Consider the following 20,494-nt stretch of genomic DNA (forward strand, 5'->3'; position numbering starts at 1 on the left):
GCAGTGAAAACAAGGTATCAACTGGAGAGGGGCCTGTATTTCTGTGAAGAGTATTCAGTGCCCCAGAGAACAGGCCATGGGGGCAGGATTATACATTGCTGAGGTGTCAATCAACATTCAAGTACAGTAGGATCACTATACTTCTAATCCTAGGACTTTAGATCAGGACAATGGCCAACGAGGTTTACAAGACATTATATACAAGAGACTTAATCATAGGCTAACTTATAATAGTGAGAATTGGAGCTAACCTAAATATCCAACAATAAAAGAGTTATGGTGTAGAAAAAAAGCTTAATCTCATGGAAAAGTCCTATAATGCACAAAGTGGTATAAATATGGGTTACCAAATAATATTTACATCACGGGCCTCATTTTGTAAAGAAAAGGAAGAATAGGTCTCAGTATTTTATCCATGTTTATCTCTGAGTTGTGGACTAATGGATGACTTTTGGGGGGCCTTTTATATAATTAAATTTCATATAATGTGCAAATATAAACATCTATTTATATAATCACAAAATTAATACGTGTTTTATATGAGGGGGAGAAAAGAGTAATAATATGCCACAGGACCTGATTCAAAATGAGCTCATGTCTGGTCTGGCTCCTGCTCCAAGGTATGACTGCTCCAAGGGGACACAAGTCTCCAGATTTAACTCTAGGTACCAGGTATCCTGTTAAAACTCTGTATTAACCTTTTGATGTGCATTGTGTTCCTTTTTAACTAAGGGAGGTATTTTTAGAAAATCTTTAATTACAAAGAACTGGGATTGCAACTAAAGATCTTTTTTTTTTTTTCTCTTTAGGATGATAATCATGAATTCAGCATCTGATTATTTAGATTAAGTTTTTAGGATATTTCATGAGTGCCTTACAATGCTTGCTAAGAGAACAAAGAAAGAAACTGAGGAAACCATTCCCTTCTGGTTAAGATAACATGTTTGATGTTTACTAATGAAATCTGTTTACCTTCATAACTGTATAATAGGGCCATTAAAGACAATAGATACAGTTTAAAAGTAATAAAATTTACAACAAAGTGTATTTAATTTGAGATTGAATTGCCAGCAAATGGGTGTCCTAATGAACCCTTGTGTCAATGTAGCTCTAACCAAATTAAGGGAAATCATTTCTATCACCAGAAACTAAATCAGCTGTGAGATCCAAAAAGGCCATTCCTCTGGTGGGGGTACAGTCATTGTCACAGATGGCCCTGCTGATGGAATTAAGCTGAAGTCAGGAGAAGTGAAATATAAGATCCTTCCTAATTCAAATGAATATGGGAAAGCAGGAGAATGTTGTTAGGACTCGTGAAGCTTAAAAAAAAATAATAATAAAAATAAATAAATAAATAAATAGTCAGTAAAAAAGAAGCTCAAGTAAAGTCACTAAATGTTAATAGCAGGAAAAAAAAAGCCTGGGGATCACTTTGAGGGTAGAAATAGCTCTTAATCCCTGATCATTGCAAAAAAAAAAAAAAAAAAAAAAATGAAGTTTATGTCATACATCAGCTATTTATCTATTTAAAAAATTCCTTCACTCCAGAGGTTTTTTGTTTGTTTGTTTTAAATAAGATTGGAGGATGGGGGTAGAAAATGAAGTACCAAAAGGGCTTACCAAATATTTGATCTTCTGGTCTTTTCTGAAACGAGCCACATTTTCACTGTTGGGAGATCTGCATTGGATATAGTGAGTCTTGTATTTTATAAGCTGCCATTTCAAAAGCTACTCATCTCTCCAACTTTAATCAATGGTGGTAATGTGGCATTTATCTAATACTCAGTTAATCTGACACAATGTTTAAGGAAAACATCAAATTGTGCTGTGTTTCCAAAGGCAACCCTTTTCATTATGCCCATTGTCGATTCCTATTCCTTTTATCTCCCCTCTTCTGGTAACCGCAGCAGAGTGCCAAGTCAACCATTAATTGCAGACCTAAACGACTGTAGAGAAGACAGCGCAGCCCAGCTCCGCACCCTCCCAGAAGTAACTCATGAATCAAAGGGAGCAGCAGGACCTTGCTGGCAGGTGAGGCTCTCCTGACAAACTTTTTCTCTGCTGCAAAATGTTAAGTGATGAGATCAGTTGTTATCGACTCACTTTCCTGGTGTGCTTTTTCCTCCTGTGGGCCCTTCTGGAGAAAAAGAGCTTGGGCAGCTCTTAGTAAATATTTTTGAGCAGAACTCTATGCTAAGATAGAATGGCTAAAATTCTCAGCAGTAGGGCCATAGGAATTCCTCAAAACGGTGTCCATGGTGCCAGGCTGGGTTCTCACTAGACAATGAGGCTGAGCTGCCACCATGCAAATGAGACAAGGTTTGAGATTTGATGAATCTTCTGTCTTCCTTTTCCTACTCATCTGACACTCGCTTTGAGGAAGGTTGTAAATGCAAGAGAGATTGTGGTATAATTCCTCAGACTGGCATTTCTGCCCCCTGGTCACCATTCGATTATCTTCCAAATTGCTGTGTTTCAGAGAGATAAAGATTTTTTATGGCTTGCTGACTTGAAACAACCACAAGAGCCAGCGAAGAGATGGCTAAGCGGCCATGCATAGTAATTCCATTGGTAAATGACAAAATCTTTGTTTGTATGACATTTCCAAAATTACTACAGAAGATGAATCTAAAATACAAAATGTCACATTTGGCATGCAAAACTATCACAACATATTTCAGTATAAAATTCATAGAGGCGTTTAATTTAGAATGTGTTTAATAACTGGGTCTGCCTGCATCAGTAATCCTGCCTTGAGGTTTAAAGAGATTGTCTTATTTATTCACACGGTGTTAATTTTTAAAATATTTTTGGAAACCAAAATATTAAGGTTAAGTCGTTATTGTTAATTAAGATTTTCTAATTAAACAAAAATAATTGTTATTCTGATGAGCTTTTAAGTATGACTTATATGAAAAAACAAAAGGAGTTTAGCAACTTTCACTATTTATTTAACAGTGATTTGATTCCAGAAGCATACTGTCTATATGGGAATATATATTAACACCCACAAAATAAAGTCTAGGCAGGATTAATAAGTACTTACTGTTGGCTGCAGATTAATGGATAGTGCTACTAACTCCAAGAGAGTAACCTGCTTCCAAAAACGACATTATTTTTTGCTTAAAGCACAATGTAATAGAGAATTCTTGGAGGTCAAATTATTCTGAAGACTATTTGGGACTTGTGAGTATAGAAAACATGACTTAATGACATTTGAGTTATTAATAATCCCAGTTTAATTTTTATTTAATCTGAAACAAGTCCATTAAAAACCTTATCAAATTGTATAAACTTTCCAGCACTTACTAAAAATGAAAATGGCCTATTTCTGTCAGCTGAAGGTAAGCAATGAAATTCAAATGCCCCATAAAATATTCTTGAATCGTGTTCTTTGGTTACATACAATGTATGCTACATTGTAGGTGAAAGTGCATACAAATGCTACCCCCTATTTTATCTTTTTACTCTCATTTGAAGCTGATGGGGCAGGTTGACCTCTTGTTGAAATTGAGTAAAAGTATGTATCAGATGAGGTATTTGTCTGACCTCCTCTATGTTTCCCTCATCAACCTGGTATAGGGGCCAAGGGCAAGCTGCCCAAAATGTGCCACAGTGGCACATTGATTATCTGAAATTGAAACTACTTGAGAAACAGCCAGCGCAAGACCACTCAGCCCCTCCTCTGTCCCCCTGAACACAGGAAATGCATCTCCCATATGAAAGGTGCCCTCTCTGTACTAAGATGTGAAGAGATGTCCTTATCACCAGAGATTGGAACTTTGAAGTGAAGAAAGCTGTAGAAACCTTGTTATTGATTTACTTTTTTTACTAATCTACTACCTCAGCCCCAATTTTGCTTAGAATTTCTTCCTAATTAAAACTCTCAAACACCTGTTTTCCTTATCCTGTCAATTTCTCACAAATTTATTGTCTCTCTTCCTAAAACGTATAAAAACTGCTTGCCACGGTCCTTTCCATAGGTCTGGCTGTCACTACTGGGTGTCGTTGTGCATTAATACAACTTTGGCTTCTTTCTTCTGTTAATCTGTTTCATGTAAGTTTAATTTGTAGTCCAGCGAAGATCTTGAAGCGTAGAAGAAAAAAATGTTTCCTCTCCTACAGTGTCACATGGTCTGTGGTTAGTGTCTGAGGTAAGAGCTGTTGCCTTTCAGACTCAGAGTTTGAAGCTCACTGCCCATGGTCTCCATCCCAGATATCTGAAAGAGGCATGATGTGTGGTTTTTAGAATATTGGTTTCTTGTTAATTTTATCTTATTATAATAGATGAATGGTTTCTGATGTCACAGATCATTAACATACCATGCTTTAAAACTGGCTAAACTTTCCCTGGCATAATTGGCAGGCTTGCCTTTTGACCTCCTAATTACATATCGTGTGTCCTCCTCTGTTATCATTGCTAATACCTGACAATTACAGGTTGAGTGAAAATAATTGTCCATTTCCCCCCCACTCCCAAGAAGCACACTGTGGCTAATTGTGTGGTGCTACCCAGTTCCTGCATGTTTCAAAGACCTGTCTTGTTTTTAGGTTGAGCAGGGTCAGGCACCTGAGTGTCTTCAAATACAGATAAAATGCGTAAGAGGCCTCAAGAACAAGACTCCCCAAGGCTCTTACCTCCTCAGAGTGTCCTTGCTTCGTCGACCAAGTGGCTGTGTCTTGCAGTGGAGGCAAACAGAGCAGCTGAAGACCAGAACCCACCCAATGAGGCACGATGGAAACTTTTATGATGTGGGGCTATACTTCCATGAAAGCCTTTATGTGGTAAGCTGGTCTTTCTGCACAAATATCACTTTCTATATAGCTTCCCCATACTTCCTATCTGTCCATCTTTTTCATCCCTATTGGTGTAGCTTTAGATATTCAACTTTGTAGTAAACAGAAAGGATTTCATTCATTCATTCATTCATTCATTCATTCAGCAAATACTCAGTAAGCGCCCACTAGGCATGTGTTGTGACCCATAAATGGATACCCTAAGTCCAGTGTAAAATGGAAATGCTATCTTTATTTATCAAGAACGTATAATGTGGGTGCTTGGGATACTTCTTCACCTTTTTTAGGATTTGTGTGCTGAGCGCTTAATGATTCATGTTATTTGGTGTGTAGTACCTATGTACATGTGTGGGCAGCCAGGGACACTGATTGTAGGTGACAAACAAGCTTTAGGTTGGAAAAGAAGTTGGAGGGAATGTTCAGAAAGTATACCATGGGTATAGGGGGAATGTGTTTATCATGCAAAGGGATTCCAGAAAAGATGATGCTGAGTAAGGAAGGAAGAGGTGGGTAAGATTAAAGAGAGACCAGGGATGAGAAGCAGGGTTGGAGATCTTCAAGTTACCTTTGGAAGCAGAGAGGGAAGGCTCAGTTTCTTCTGGGGCATGTTCCAGGGAACTCCAGCCCAATAAAAAGAAAGGGGGTTGGTTTAATCCTGGGACCCTACTTACATGCTGGTGCATTAGATGCTGGGCATGAGCACATGTTCACAAATGTATATTTGCCCTTTATACTATTAAGTTGAATGAGTAAAACAAACATCTTGAGAGTCAATATAGGTATCACAGAGTGCTACTTAAGAAAAAGACTAATTTCTCTCTCAAATAGATAGAAGTGTGTTCTCTCTCCCCATTTCCCCTTAGGTTTTGTGCTAAAAGGTATGCTTTTAATTAATTTTAGCATGTGGTGTTTCATTAAGGGTTGTAATGTATTATTCACATGAATATACTCTTCAGATAGTGTATTGTATTTATTCTGACCAATGGAAAAATTAAGACGAGAAGTAAAGTCATAAAAAAAATGAGCCATTCTGTATAGTAGATCTATAAATACAAACCTAGGAGGCCATTAATTATTTACTTGTAGGGTCCAAGAAGAAAATTATCAACCTTATTATTATTATTATTGTTTTTGCAAATTTTATTTTTTACATGTCTAAGCCCCTCGAGGACAGACAGTGTTTTGGTTCTTGTTGTTTGTTTGTTTGGTTTTTATTTTTGTTTTTGAATGAGCAGCAACTCTGTAGTGAATTTTAAGAAATAGAAAAGACCTAGTATTCATGAAAGCCACACCACTGAATAAGCGCAGAGTGTCAGATGACCTCTCTGTTTGGAAGTTAGTAGGGGTTAAAAGCAAAAAGCAAAGCCCGCCTGCTGCTGGGAGCCATGTAGTAGTAACTGGACATTCAGTGAAAGTCACAGTTTCATCTTAAGATGTATCCACGATCTACTTGTGATGCGGTTTGGAGAACTGGTAATGCTGACTGCAGTGTTAACACCAGACATCTCTTTAAGACAGAGACCTAAACTCTTCCTAGGATGGCATTCTCCGTAAGCTAGAAGGAATCCTGGATGACAACATTTACTAGGGAATCAGAACTCAGTTGACTCAGCTGTGAGATGGGGATAAATAATACCTGCTTAGCAGACTTATTGTGAAAAATGACTAAGAGAATACTTGTGAAAATCCACAGTGCCATTGTATAGTAAGAATCCAGTGGTTTCTTTTATTATCATTGTTATAATTATTCTGTTTCTTTGATGATGAAGCCCATACATTTTTACCCAGTGGACTTCCATTTTAATATATATAAGAGATGTTTCTATGGCAAGTAGCTTTCAACTGACCTGTGCTTGAGAACAATGTTGGTTAATTTTTTTCCCCCTCTAATGACAGATCCTAACAACCTTGTGAAGGCTGGGATCCTGTGAAAGAGGTTAGTCTAGGGTTGGATTGAGAGGACATTTTTGCTGGGGGAACCCACTGCCTCTATGACATCAGACCTTGAGGATGCACAGCTGGCATAATTCAGCCCCTGAGCTGAGGTCTTGGTTCTCACCTTTCACCTCAGAGAATTTTCCCGAAATGTGGTGTGACTTAAAATTTTAGTTTTTTTTTTTTTTTTTTTTAAAGAATTCAATCAGTACCTAGTGAGCAGTTATACTCTTTTGGTACATTTTAATTAAATACCTGAAATTTTAAAGCATGGAGTTAGGCTACAGAATATGTCATTTAAGGAGCTTGCTGTCTCGAGCCATCTGCATCAATAACTGTTTTATGTTAAAAGGCAACAGAAAGTGTTTTTATTATTGTTCTTATTCGTGTAGTTGCTCATCCCTGGCTCTTGCTATCAGAGCGTGAGCTCTGAGTGCAGAAGCCACATATATTGCTGTGTTTGCTTTGAGAATATTCCACGCATGATAACAGAATATGCTACAGATCAAATGCCAGGAGAGATGAAGAAATGCACTAAGGGACACTTTCAGGGACAGGGGCAAAACCACTACGTGGCTGATGTGGCAAAAATGTTCAGTGCTAAAAAGTGCATTGAGTCTGTAGAGGAAAGCAGAGGCTGGTCCTTCTTTCAGTAGTAAAATGCATTTTTCCCCCTGCCTGCCAAAAAGAACAAAAAGTATCCTAGAACAGTTGAAATAACAACCCCAAATTTTCTTCCCCTGTGTCAGAAGCAAACAAACAAAAATAATTACCTCCTGCCACAGCCAAGGAAAATTTACTCTTTAACAGCCTGACAAAATGTCACAGAATTACATCCATCCCTTGGTATCACCTAACAAAATCCCAGATCCCTAAAGAAATGCACTAGGCTATTTCACATTCAGTGTATATAAGAGAAGTACAAAATTCAGGACAAAAACAGAAACAAGAAAGGCACCGAAACCTCCAGAACTTGACAGGAAAGAGTAGTCATCTGAGGCTGTTTGATTTCAGAATAAAAATGCTGTTGCTCAAAGTCCTGTTCGTTCCATTGGGTTCTACCCAATAACAGCAAAATTTTCACTAACCACACAATTCTGCCTGCCAGTCACTCTGCTAGAATCTGTGGGAGGCTGACAGTTAAAACAGCAAGTTCTCCCGAAATACGATTTTTAATAATAGGAATGCACATACACAATGCGCGTAAATGCGCATAAGTGTGCATTGCCTATGCAGTTGATATAGGGACATTTCGGATGTTCATGCCATCACTTTTAAAATGCAGGTCTAAGACAGGGTCATCTCCATTGTAACTCCATAAACAGGAGAAATTGGCTTCATAAGGTCTTTTGGGGACGCAGGGCATCTTAGTGCTAACTGGCAGGAGATGGTCATCTATTCTCATGCAGAGAGGAGGGACTGAGAAGCCATTGCCCCAAAGGAAGGGCAAGTTTTAATTACAGAGGCAACCAAATCTGCTGAAGAAGTAAGTGCCTGCATTTCCCACCTGTAAGGTTACGTGGCGAATGGATCTTAGAATGAGGGGGTACAAGGTTACAGCACCAGGGCTGGCTTCCCTTTGGCATCAGGCTGTGCCAGGAGGTAAGTTCTTGAAGGTGAAGGTGAAAAGTTTGTGTATAGGGTTTGAGAAGTCTCCTAAGAGAGGCAGCGAATATATTGGTAAGCCCAAAGGTAGTATCACCCCCAACATCCACAAGACTACTTCCAGGTACTACCACTTGAATTTTGTCTAAATAATTCCACATCTTAACACTAGTTTTCCTGTATTGCAAGGTGGAGGTGATCACACACTTAGATGACTGACAAGTCTGAGCTTCAGTCCTCTCATGTAAATGGGGTAAGAACAACTCCCTCCTCATTTGCATTACTGTTAAGAATCATATTAAATTAAATTATGTATTTTAAACTTAGGTTCAGTTTGCCTGATGATTTTGAGTAATTCCTTGGTAGAGATATTTGGAACCTCTTTGTCTTTTGACATTTATCCTGGAAATCTTTCAAATAGAAAGCATGCCCTTCGTTTTTTGTTGATCATGTTCATTAACAGCACATAGGCTAGGATCTTTGAGAAGGTCTACTCCAAAAAAAATCTGCCTTTTGTCTTTCAGTTTTGGCAGGATGATGCACTAAGTTTAATATTCAGATTGTCTTAGTCTACCATTCTGTCAGAATCAGGAGTCAAAGGCATAGATTTTTTTTTTCAGATTAGGTTCTATAAGCCTGGAAATTCTAGATAAGATATGAGCCAATGGCCTTCAGATGCATAGATGAACACTCAAGAGAGAAAAGAATCTCCTTAGTTATCAGAAATGAAGAGGAAATTGAAAACCAGACAAGGCAGTAAGTTAACTGGAGCTGTTGCTGCCCTGGGACAGGGGAAGTGATCAATCTTGGGTATCTAAAGCTTTGGATTTCAATAACCATTCAGGAGATGAGGCCTTGGGCCCATTAGGCATGGAGTTTTGAAAGAAGGTCTCCTGGATCAAACTAGGATATCTAAGACTAATCCAGAAAGGATAGATTGGACAAAAAAAAATCTGCCCACCAATAGAGGGAAATATAATGAAATTTCCCTTTCTCTATGCTCTGCTCAAAATTTTATTTCTCCTGTTAACCTAGCAATAGAATTCCTGTAATGGAAAATATATAGTGGCTGAAATTAAAAATTTAAAAGATATATTATATAGATTAGACCCTCTAATCTTGCCTGGACTGCAGCACTAGGAGATAAAGAGATGAAAAGGTGAAGTAATTTGAAAAGATTTAGAAGAGAAGGTCTAACACACATCTCATAATATTTCTGGAGGCAGAGAATAGAGAGGAAGAGGGAATAAACACTACACAAAGACATAACAGCTATTAATTTCCCAGATTTGCCAGAAGACCCAGCTCTCAGATGAAGGGGGCACACATTATGAACAGGACAAAGTAAAATCAATCCACGGGTGGACACATAGTGATGGAGCTGCAGATGGCAGTAGTGGAGGACTGACGACAATAGAACAATGTATTTAGGGTCCTGGGAGAAAATCGAAGACGATAGTTACCTAATCTATCACTCAAGAGTCGGGGCAGGGGATGTTCTCAAGTGAATAGGAACAGTTTTGACCAAAAATATTATATTAGCTTCCTAAAACTGTCATGAGGAAAGGCCAACCCTAATAACCTCATCTTACCTTGGTTAAATCTACAAAGAGCCTATTTCCAAATCCCATCAAATTCTAGAGACTCTGGGGGTTAGGATTTCAATATATCTTCTTTTGGGGGACATAATTCAACCCATAACCAATATAGCCTTTATAGAAACTTGCTCAAAGAACAAACAAGGAATATGTTTCAAGAACAAGGAAGAATGAAAGAACTAAAGCTACCTTGTGTTATTCTTTTGAATTTTCTATATTTGAAATGTTTTATAATTTTCCAAAGGAATATTAAATAAACATTCTGCCTTTTTTATTCAATTTTAATAAAATATTAGGCAATTAAGAGCTTTTGAGTAGCAGGAGAAAGAATAAATGATTATATAATTTGTATAATTAAATGATTATTTTTCCAACTAATGAACTCAAAGTTGAAGCAAGGGTTGGGACTAAGACATCTCTTCTTTCACAAGATATGTATGCCACAGTTTGGAAGCACTGATTGAAATTATTCATATATGTTTGGGAATCAATCCTATTTACAATTACAAAGATGAGAAACTATAGAAAACAGTGCTATAGAAAACCATTAAATAAGGAAAATCTTATTCGGAAATCTGACCGATCCTTTGAAAATTTGATGAAAAGTTTTACTCTTCAGTTGTACTGGGTTTCTAATATTCTAATCTATGCAGATAAATACATGTGGAATCTTTAGTGCTATATAGAAAATTGAAATAGGAAATATACTAAACTACTTTTTAAAATGTGAAGTCACAAATTAAGAATTGTGATGATTATAACTGTTTTTACATTATCATTTAAAATATGTCATTGTTCAATATGATATTTAAATATGACAAAAATATTATTGTACTTTGGCATAGTATCTGAGCTGAAAGAACAATTTCTTAATTTTTTTAAAAAGATTTTATTTATTTGTGAGAGACAAGAGAGAGAGAGCCAGAGACACAGGCAGAGGGAGAAGCAGGCTCTGTGTAGGGAGCCTGATGTAGGACTTGATCCCAGGACTCTGGGATCACAATCCAAGCCCAAAGCAGACACTCAACCACTGAGCCACCCAGGTGTTCCAACAGTTTGTTAATTATTAGACAAAACTGCTATGCCTGTGATTCTCATTTTCATTGAGTACAGGGATTGGCCAACTTAAAAACAAAGGGTACAAATAATAGGTTAAAGAAGCAAAACGAGCAAAATTCAGGCAAGGAACATTGATTAATGAATTAAAAAAAAAAAAAGTTCTGAAAGGTCATGTGCTTAGGTTGGGCTAAGCCTCAGGCAGCTCTAACAAACATGACCAGGCTGTCTGTGTGGAGCAGGTAACCCATGCTGACTCCAAATTTGCTGACATTACAGGGTTGTTATTTCTGGAAGGATGTAGCATTCTGGAACAATTTCTCTAATGATTCCATTAAGACCATGGTTTCCTTCAATTTGGGCTTACATATTTCATTTTTCACATTACCCTACACCGCAAAGAAAATAAAAACATGTCTTGGATTGAGTGTCTGTGTCACCAACAGGGGGAAAATCACTCAATTTTGATGGTACTTAACCCCATTTTATTTGATAAGAACATCTGTTTTTTGAATCACATGTCAGTGTGTGAATGATGAAATTTTATGAATACTACTTTAAAGGCAAAAAATAATGTGTCTTACAGTAAGTTGTGGCAATCTGAGGATATTTCAGACCTATGCCATCGTTTGATTGGATGGTATTTAAAAAAGCACACTATAGGGAAGAAGCTATAGGTAAAGGAAGATCATGGGACAGAATGTGACAACACAGGCTTCTTTCTACATGATGGATTCACATTGGGCAGACATTTATTAGTCTCTTACTTTCAAGAAGATCTGCTCTGCACTTATTTGTGACTGGATGAGGCTTTTTCTTTGGTTTAAGGCAAATAAAATACATCTTAACCACAAAAAAATCTTTTGGAAAGACTATCAGAGAAAATGTTCTTGTGTATTTGAATATAAAGAATAAATACAGGGGACCAAGGTGTGGAGGATGGTGGTTAAGCGTGTGCTCTTTGCCTTGAATTGAATTTTGTTTCAAAACCTCCTTAGCAATGTGACTTAGAGCAGTCATCTAATCTCTCTACGCCTCTGTGAACTCCACAAAATAATCATCACAAGAAACCCAACCTTGTTGATTTTACAATGTTATTTACCACCAATAGGGTCGTGGTCTAGGGTAAATGTCATACTGCAGCTCAGGGCCGACGTGCTTCAAGGACAAAAGTCTTTTAAAATTAAGAACAAACCGGCTCTAAAAAAAATGAAAAATAAACCACAAATATATGCCTAAGATGAAGTTTTGGCTAACTAAAATATGTTGTTATTTCTAACATGTCCATGACTATATTGTTCCAAAAGATGAATGAGCGATTGTGAACAACATCTATACCCTAAATCTTCCCCTTCTAAAATCGGTGAAGTATTTCAGATCAAGGTAGTGTTTACAGTCTTCACTAATATTATGGCATTTAACCCCAAAAGAAATAAAGGAAGTAGACATTAACATTTCTATTTTACAGATGAGAATCTGCATTATGGAGAAATAATGCTAGTTAGGTAAAATCTTAGCAGGGCAATGTTGGCAATGAACTCCTTATTCTATAACTCTGGATATTCATCTCCTTTCTAGCTCCAAAAATGGCTTTCCATTAACCCCAGGGGCATCACCAGTGTTCCTTTGGTCATCATTAGTGAAAGTGGTCTTTTCATCGTATTACTCCAACACTCTCCTTTTGAAACATCTGTTGACTTCCCATTGCTCTTAAGATAAATCAGAGTCCTTGCCATGAATTCAGAGACCCTGGTAATGTGGCCTCAGCCTCTGTCCATGGTCTTTACCCTCATTACATACAGCCAACTTCCCATTATGTACACAAGCACACTCTTTGCACAAGCTGTACATGAGTTCTAGATATCCTACAAGTTTGATGTGCCATTGGATATTTGTTTCCAATGTTAATGCCTGCCTATCCTTCAAGTCCCAAAACTCAATAACTTTTGCTATTGTTTATACACGTGAATGAGCTTCAACAAGATTTCACGTGTTTGAGGACAGAAGCCATACCATATTTATTGGTGTGTTTGTTCAAAGCACACAGTACTTGTACTTAGTATTCAAAAGAAGCTTCTTAAAAAAAAGGAAATGAAATGTGAAACTCTAGTTATAGATATGCAACAGGTTTAATGTGAATTCAGTCTTTAAAAAATGAGTACAAGGAGATGTCAAGATTATCTTAAGAGTTAAATCTTGGTAACAGTAGCTTCTAAAACAGGTAGATCTGATGGAGAAAAAGGAAATCAATGCAGAGGAAGAGATACTACTTTCACATTACTTATAAATGGGGAGCCCATTGCTGGTAATGAGTAAGAAAATAAACATCAATGTTTTATAGTTTTACAATTTCATGTTTGTTTTCTTCCTTCTTTAATATATAAAAGCAATATTTTAGGCAAACATTATCTAGAGAGAGGAGTGAGCTCATAAACTCTCTTCTCTGAAGCATGAGCAAAGTCAACAAAGCTCATTCTCAAGTGGAATGCCTTCTGAGAATTTTCAGGGTACTTGGGCATGCATAGGACCTGTCTGAATGCACCTGTTTGATGTTATATCAACTATAAACGTGATTATTTTAAAGACCAACCAAATATTTCTCCAGATTATTTTTGATGTTTCTAAGTGAAAATAGCTCTATTTGACCTAATTATAGAACACAACTATAAGCTCTTTATTAAGAAAACCATAGAATTTGAAAAAGTTTACATAAAACTCTAGCTCTCAGCAAGCATGTACTCCTGTTCTGGAGCTGCATTAATTGCATACATATTTATCATCCTTTTATTAGTCATTACCATCTAACCTAAGTTGGTTAAATTATTCATTCACTGTGCAAATGAAAAGTAGGTTTAGAAAATAAATAAATAAGCACTTCAAAGTTAGGAAAACTCCAAGTAATAAAAGAGTTAAAAAATATGAAAACCTGGTGAGTAGCATTTTGGAATTCACATTAGCTTGCTTGAGTTATTGGAAATCTTTCATGTTTGGTGTTAATTCAGATGGAAGTTGCTGGGTTAGTCAAAGGTCACTGCAATGTACATGGCCAAATAGATTAATTTTACTCTTATTGCATAATATATTTTACATATTGTTGTCTATTCAGTTACCAATAAGCCATTGTTATATTTTAAAGATGGCCAAAACTTCTTAGCTCTTCCCTCTACTGAAAAGTGAGATCTCTGTTTCCTCTTCTTGAATCTGAGGAGGGGAGAAGTTTGTGACTGCTTATCCATTGGAATGTGATGGAAGTGATGCTGTCAGTTTCTAGGTATAAGTTCTGGCTTTGAAAGACTTTAAAAGATTGGCAGCTTCACTTCCTGTCCTATGGGAAGCCATGCTCTTAGATCCTTGAGAGGTGCTGTGTAAAAGAATTCCTAAAAATCTCCCTTGCTAGAGAGACCAGAAGGTGAAGCCCAGTGACTATATGAGAAAGAGCTCTTGAGCAGGGCCTGGCCTTTCATTTGTCTTTGCTGCAGTGCTTGGTCTGTGAGAGAACCCTCCAGTTGAGCCCAGCCACCAGTTAAATAGCATCAAGTGGCCCCAGCCAATGCTCTGTGGAGTAGATGGGTCACTCTGCTGAATCATGCCTCTTTTTTTGAGCCACAGAAATGGTAGATATAGTAAAATGTTGTTTTCAGTCACTAATTTTTGCAGCAATAAGTAATTGAAGAACTTATTTATTTAGTTCCTCATGTGACCAAATACTATATCAAGAGCTGGAAGGATAGAGTCAGGACTCTTTCTTTAAATTGCATGGGTAGCTTTTATAAATTAGATCTTGTGTGCTTAAAGGGGAAAAAAAAGAACCTTTTTATTTCTAAATTCAGCTTTGAGTCACCCAAAAGGCATTTGGATCTTGTATTAAATGGCTTGTCCTTTAGTTATGCTATGGGTGTATAGGAAGGTAGATATAGGAGACGAGGGTGGATAGAGAGGGGGCCGTTATGGACTGAATTTTGCACCCTCGTGCATCCCCACCATTTATATGCTGAGGCCATAAATCCCAGAACTTCAGAAGGTGACTGCATTTGGAGATAGGGTCTTTAAAGGAGTTAAAATGAGGTCAAAAGGGTGGGCCTTAATCCAAAATGGTTGCTGTCTTTATAAGAAAGGGGGATTACGGCACAAATACACACCAATGGAAGACCAACGTGGGGGAGACAAGACAAGGAGAGAAGCCTCAGAAGAAATAAGCCCTACCAGCACCTTGACCATGGACTTCCAGCCTCCAGAACCATGGTAGAATGAATTTCTTTTGTTTAAGCCACCCAGCCTGTGGTACTTTGCTATGACAGCCCTACTACATGAATCCATGGGCTCATGAAGAACTGGTGACAGTGAATAGTCCCTTTTTTCCAGTGGGAAAGAAGAAGCAATGATAGATTTTCACCTTTGAGAATTCAACGTGTAAATCTGGCATAACTGACATAAGGTATGGCTCTTCTAAATCTCTGGAGTAGCCATGTTGTAGGTAGGTGGGTTTAGGTTGTAGGGCACTTATAGGGCTCAGAAGCTCCAGAGAAAACCCTATGTAGACTCACTGTACTATCAGACTCTTTCACGTATCTATAGAATTGTAGGAAGTCTATCAACTAGTTAATATTTATACATCAGTGTGGCAAGGTATCATTATTATAGAACTAGATGGGCACCATTTTTGTTTTACTGGAGGGAAATCCAATATGAATAAAATAGCAACTTTTCAAACATGACATTTAATCCATGCATGTAAATCAAACTGAGAATCTATTATTCATTATTAAAAGGGTGGCATATTTTTATTACACTGAGAATGAAACAAAAATACTGTGAAAAATTTAGTGCCTCTTCTTGAAATTTTAAGACACTTATCATGCAGTCAGCTAGCTGGTACCGGCACTCATTTTAAAATATAGCCATGAAATTAATAAGTTTGAAGTTTTATGCCTGAAAAGAGGATGCTCAATTTCAGTGAAATAGGCAAATTTATTTTTTATTTAAAGCTTCCTAAATACTTAAGATGGTAAAGTACTTCAGTAATGTTCTGATTCCAATATGTATATGAAGAATATAGTTCATATTCTTGTCATTATTAGTCATGGCCACAGTGTTCTTCCCTGAAGTGCTTTCTGAAAACTGCATATATCAGAAACTGATTAAAATGACCTAAAGTATTAATTCTTAAAATATGATGAACCCAACATTTTGCGAGAGGTTATTTTCTATGTGACATTTAATATCAAAAAATTGAAATGATTTTAATAACTCATAGGAAGGAGCAGTCTTAGGAAAACCAGAGACTGAGCATGATTGCTTTTATTGATTATTGATTATTACCATTAATAATGAATAGCCCTGTAGTATATTATATTATGCAGCTTTGGAGAGTTTTCCATTACGTCAGTTGGAGGGAGGCTGTTTTGTTTTGGGGGGGGTCAGTTCTTGAAAGGGTTACTTCTGGTCAAGGGGTCCCCAGACTTGTGAGAACCTACATTGCAAATAGCTTTTCCTGAATGGCGTGGGTGGTCATGGGGCGTCCTGTTCTTGGCAGTGGTCTGGTTCTGGTAAGCATTCAACACTTCAGGAAAATATTTAATCTCACTGGCCTCAGTTCCCTCATCTGTACAATGGGAATCTAATACCTAATTCACAGGGATTTTGTGAGCATTAATATAGTATATAAATTGTTGAGCATAATGGGTTGCATATAGGAAATAATTCTTTGCTATAACTATTTTTATCATAATAATAATCCACCATCTAGAATGCTCTCTGTTTCCCTCTGTGTTATGTTCCTCTAGTTCTTCAAAACATCCCTTCAAGAAGAGGGAGAGACACAGGCAGAGAGAGAAGCAGGCTCCATGCAGGGAGCCTGACGTGGGACTTGATCCCAGGACTCCAGGATCACGCACTGGGCTGAAGGCAGGTGCTAAAATGCTGAGCCATCCAGGGATCCCTCTTTGATGCTATTTTGACTCTACTCCTTGCTGCTGAATGCTGTGAAGGGTTTCAAGTTCATCAGTGTGGAAAGTCATTTTATCACCGTGCCTCATAGTCTCTGGAAGAGAGGAAGAAAAGGGTATGATTGAATGCCTGCAGGATGTCAGGTTCTTTCCTATATGCTTACCCCACCCTATCATGCAAACTTCATGCAACCCAACCTATTGTTAAACCCATTTCACAGATAAGAGAAACTGAGGTTTTAGAGATGAGGACTTGCCCAGATGTATGAAGCTGAAATTGCAACCCAGGTGTGAATGATCCCACAGGCCAAATACTGAAGTTCACAATCCACCCTAAAGGAAGCAACAAGAACTGAAATACTGGTTTTTCCATATCTCTAAAGTCATCATCGATCCTATTATATTTCTTTGTATTTTTACCAGATTTATTTTTATTTCTAAGCCAAGTCCCTCTCTCTTTTGAGTTTCTTCCTCTGTCCTTTTGGAGGAAAGGTTTTGTATCATATAGTAAACGAATATTTGGGAATGAGACTCTTACATTACATGATATGGGCAGATGGTCATTTAATCTTAAAAATATTTGGTAGCACTAGAATACCAACTTCTTAGGAGTAGGAACTTGGGTGTATTTTGTCCATAACTTGGGTATATTCTGCTGTTTCTCTAGTACCTAGAAATGTGGTTGTCCCAAATATTTCTAAAATGGATAAATCTAAAAATTCTAATCTCATTGCAGACTTTAAATAGTCAACTATTGTCTGCCTTTTAGTTGGAAATTTTTTTTTAGCTTTAAAAAAATTTTGGTGTTTTATGCAGATTGACATTCTTTATTTTATTGCAAATGCTTTTGAAATGCCATAAATCCATCTTTGCCCTTTGTGTCTGTTCTCTACATCTGTTCACATCTGATGTATTCAGAGTTAAGAATGCCCTAGTTACAAAATAGTAGTTCTTGTTCATTTTGCATGCAATTCAACAATCAAATCATTTTGAATTCTCTAAAGAGGAGAAACTTGCTTCTATATTTGAACTCACATTCAGAGGGAATATGTCTTAATATTTCAACATCTATACAAAATGCTTTACAATTACTTTTAAGGCCCTAATTCTCGTATGAACACCGAGTGAAGTCACAAAGGGCTGAGTAGGGTAAAGAATTTCTGCAAGGTCACGTGGGCTGTTCATTGCAAAGAAAAGGGTTGGTTATCTTTTCCTATTTGTCAACCTCATACATGTACAAGCAGTAGTCAATGACATTTCTACCGATGGACCTCTCAAAGCTCATGGTGGAGACAGGAAAATAATTTCTGTTCAAACAAAAACATCATTAACTCAAGGACCAATGAAGGTCAATCTAGTAAACTACAAATCAGGTCATGTTGAGCCTCTGCTTAAGATCTTCTAGTGGCCCTCCATTGCATTTAGAATAAAATCCAAATTCCTTACCTGAGCCTTCAAACCTATGTGATTTGGTCTCTATCCTCTTCTTTAATATTATTTCATACTTTTCTGCTTGTGTGTTTCCCTCCAGCCTCACGCCTTTCCATTCTCTGAGCACAACCAGCTCATTCTTGTTGCAAGGCCATGGAATTAGTTGTGGCTTCCTGCTTAGGAGGGTTCATCCTTCAACTATGACAGCTGGTCTCAGGTTAAGTGTTACTTTCTTAGACTAGATTTGTTTAACAGAATAGTTCCTTTTCCGGTCATTTTCTAGTATATCACTATTTTATCTTGGTTATTTTAATATCAGTAGTGATAAATTAGAGCATTTATTACTATTAGAATTCTTATTTTTTATCCATTATTCCCTCCTGCACCAGACTGTAGCTCAAAGAGAATAGGAAGCTTGTTTGTCTTCATTCGATTATTTTTATTCTTAGTGCCAAAAATGGTGCTAAGTACAATATGGGCACTTAATAAAATGGATGTGAATGAATGAATGGAAGGAGGGAGGGAGGTGGTAAAGTTGGGTATCATTTTTTATACAGTCAAATAAACAATTTAATAGCTGGGAAAATGTGAGCAAATCATAACTTTCCTAAATCTTTGTGCTATCACCTGTAAAATGGGCTAATATCAATGTTATAATAGGATTGATATGCAGATCATATGTGATAATGTACATGTAAGAGCTTTGTAAAGTAAAAAATGCTGCCCAGGTGTTACTAATATTACGAGATGTCTTTGGTACGAAGTGGGTTGCCCAAAGGAAAAACGTTGATTAGCAATCATTGCCAAAAGTTTTCTCCTTTCCAAATGATATATTTGCCTGCTCCTTGTAAAACCATTTGTGGTTAATTTGTTGGTCTTTGATCTAATCATGCTGCAGATGTTCAGAAATGCCATCTTTTTGTGCATTGGGGCTCAATCACTGGGGTTTGTAAAAGTAATGGGCTGTGCCCAATTTTTCCCCAATGTGTTCAACTCTCAGGGACAATGAAGGGAAAATTTATCTTTTGCCTAACAAGGAGAAACTGAAAAGAAAATTCAACTTTTTGTTTTCACATTAAAAAAAAAAAAAAAAAACGGGGGGGTTAGAAATCCCAGAACTGAATTTTCTAAATTAAAATATTCAATTAGATTTTGCCATCTCCCTAGAGTGAAATATTCTTAGTTGAACATTTGAGTAGCATGTGAAGAGATGAGTTATGACATATTGAGGTTGAGGTCAGGTAATGGAATTTCGATATAATGAGATGACATGCCATATATTTCCTCTTGATTTCAGTCATGTTTGATGGGAAAAGGGGGAAAGGTCATATTTTTAAGCCTATAATTATTCAGGTTTGAATTGGTTTGATTTTAGACAGAAATGTGGTTGCCCTAAGCTGTTCAAGTCGTATGATCAAGGACAAACAAACCTGTCTTATCTCTGTGTCCATACTGGATGGTGATACTCAAAGTGTAATCTGAAGGACCACCTGAATTATCTTTACCTTGGCATGCTTATTAAAATTCAGATTCCCAAGCCTCATCACAAACTTACTGATTCCAGGATGAGGATGAGACCTGGAAATCTGTATTTTTAATAAGCACTCTAACTTTTGTACAAATTAAATTTGAGGGGCTACTAGTCTAGAGCCTCGAGGGTGTCATTGTATGATTGTTGATGTTCCTCAAATGATTATGTTAGTTGTTGAGAAATCAAAAAATTGAATGAAGGGACCATAAATTTTGAGGGATTGGAGAGTTGAGGACCCATTTCAGGAAGGTTTTAATTCAGAATTACTAATTTGTAAGCTATCCTGTGAATCTAACCCTTCAGAAAGACTCATTCTTTAAGGATCCTGGAGAATGGGATTTTATTGTAGTAAAAATTTTTTTTTATTGGTAAGCCCCATGTCTACTTTCAATGTCAGAACTCAAAGTGAACAATTTAAGAGAGAACAGGCTGAAACATGTGGAGGAAGAGCCCTAGATCCTTAGTGTATAGGAATCAGGAAGAGAAGTAAATAGGGCAGAGAAGAATGTTCTTGGGCCTTCTCTGTGAATCCAAGGTAGGCTTTCTGATGTTGCACCTCTTACAGTCAGATACCATAGTAGTGTGAATGGCTCTGC

At 37.2% G+C, this 20,494-nt stretch overlaps 1 protein-coding gene across 4 annotated transcripts in view; it reads left to right on the forward strand.

Moving 5' to 3' along the window:
* The window catches only part of LOC140626176 (orofacial cleft 1 candidate gene 1 protein-like), a 187,607-nt gene that overhangs the window by 108,274 nt on the left and 58,839 nt on the right, over nucleotides 1–20,494 (forward strand). For 3 of the 4 annotated variants that reach the window (XM_072813781.1, XM_072813780.1, XM_072813782.1), the window contains 2 exons: nucleotides 1,908–2,031; nucleotides 4,552–4,785. In XM_072813781.1, coding sequence (XP_072669882.1) covers nucleotides 1,908–2,031; nucleotides 4,552–4,785 — 358 coding nt within the window. Of the gene's footprint in view, nucleotides 1–1,907; nucleotides 2,032–4,551; nucleotides 4,786–8,526; nucleotides 8,594–20,494 lie in introns of those variants that run through there. The other variant, XM_072813783.1, reaches the window with a different exon arrangement.

This window comes from Canis lupus, chromosome 37 (genome assembly GCF_048164855.1).
Source record: "Canis lupus baileyi chromosome 37, mCanLup2.hap1, whole genome shotgun sequence".
Classification (NCBI taxonomy): domain Eukaryota; kingdom Metazoa; phylum Chordata; class Mammalia; order Carnivora; family Canidae; genus Canis; species Canis lupus.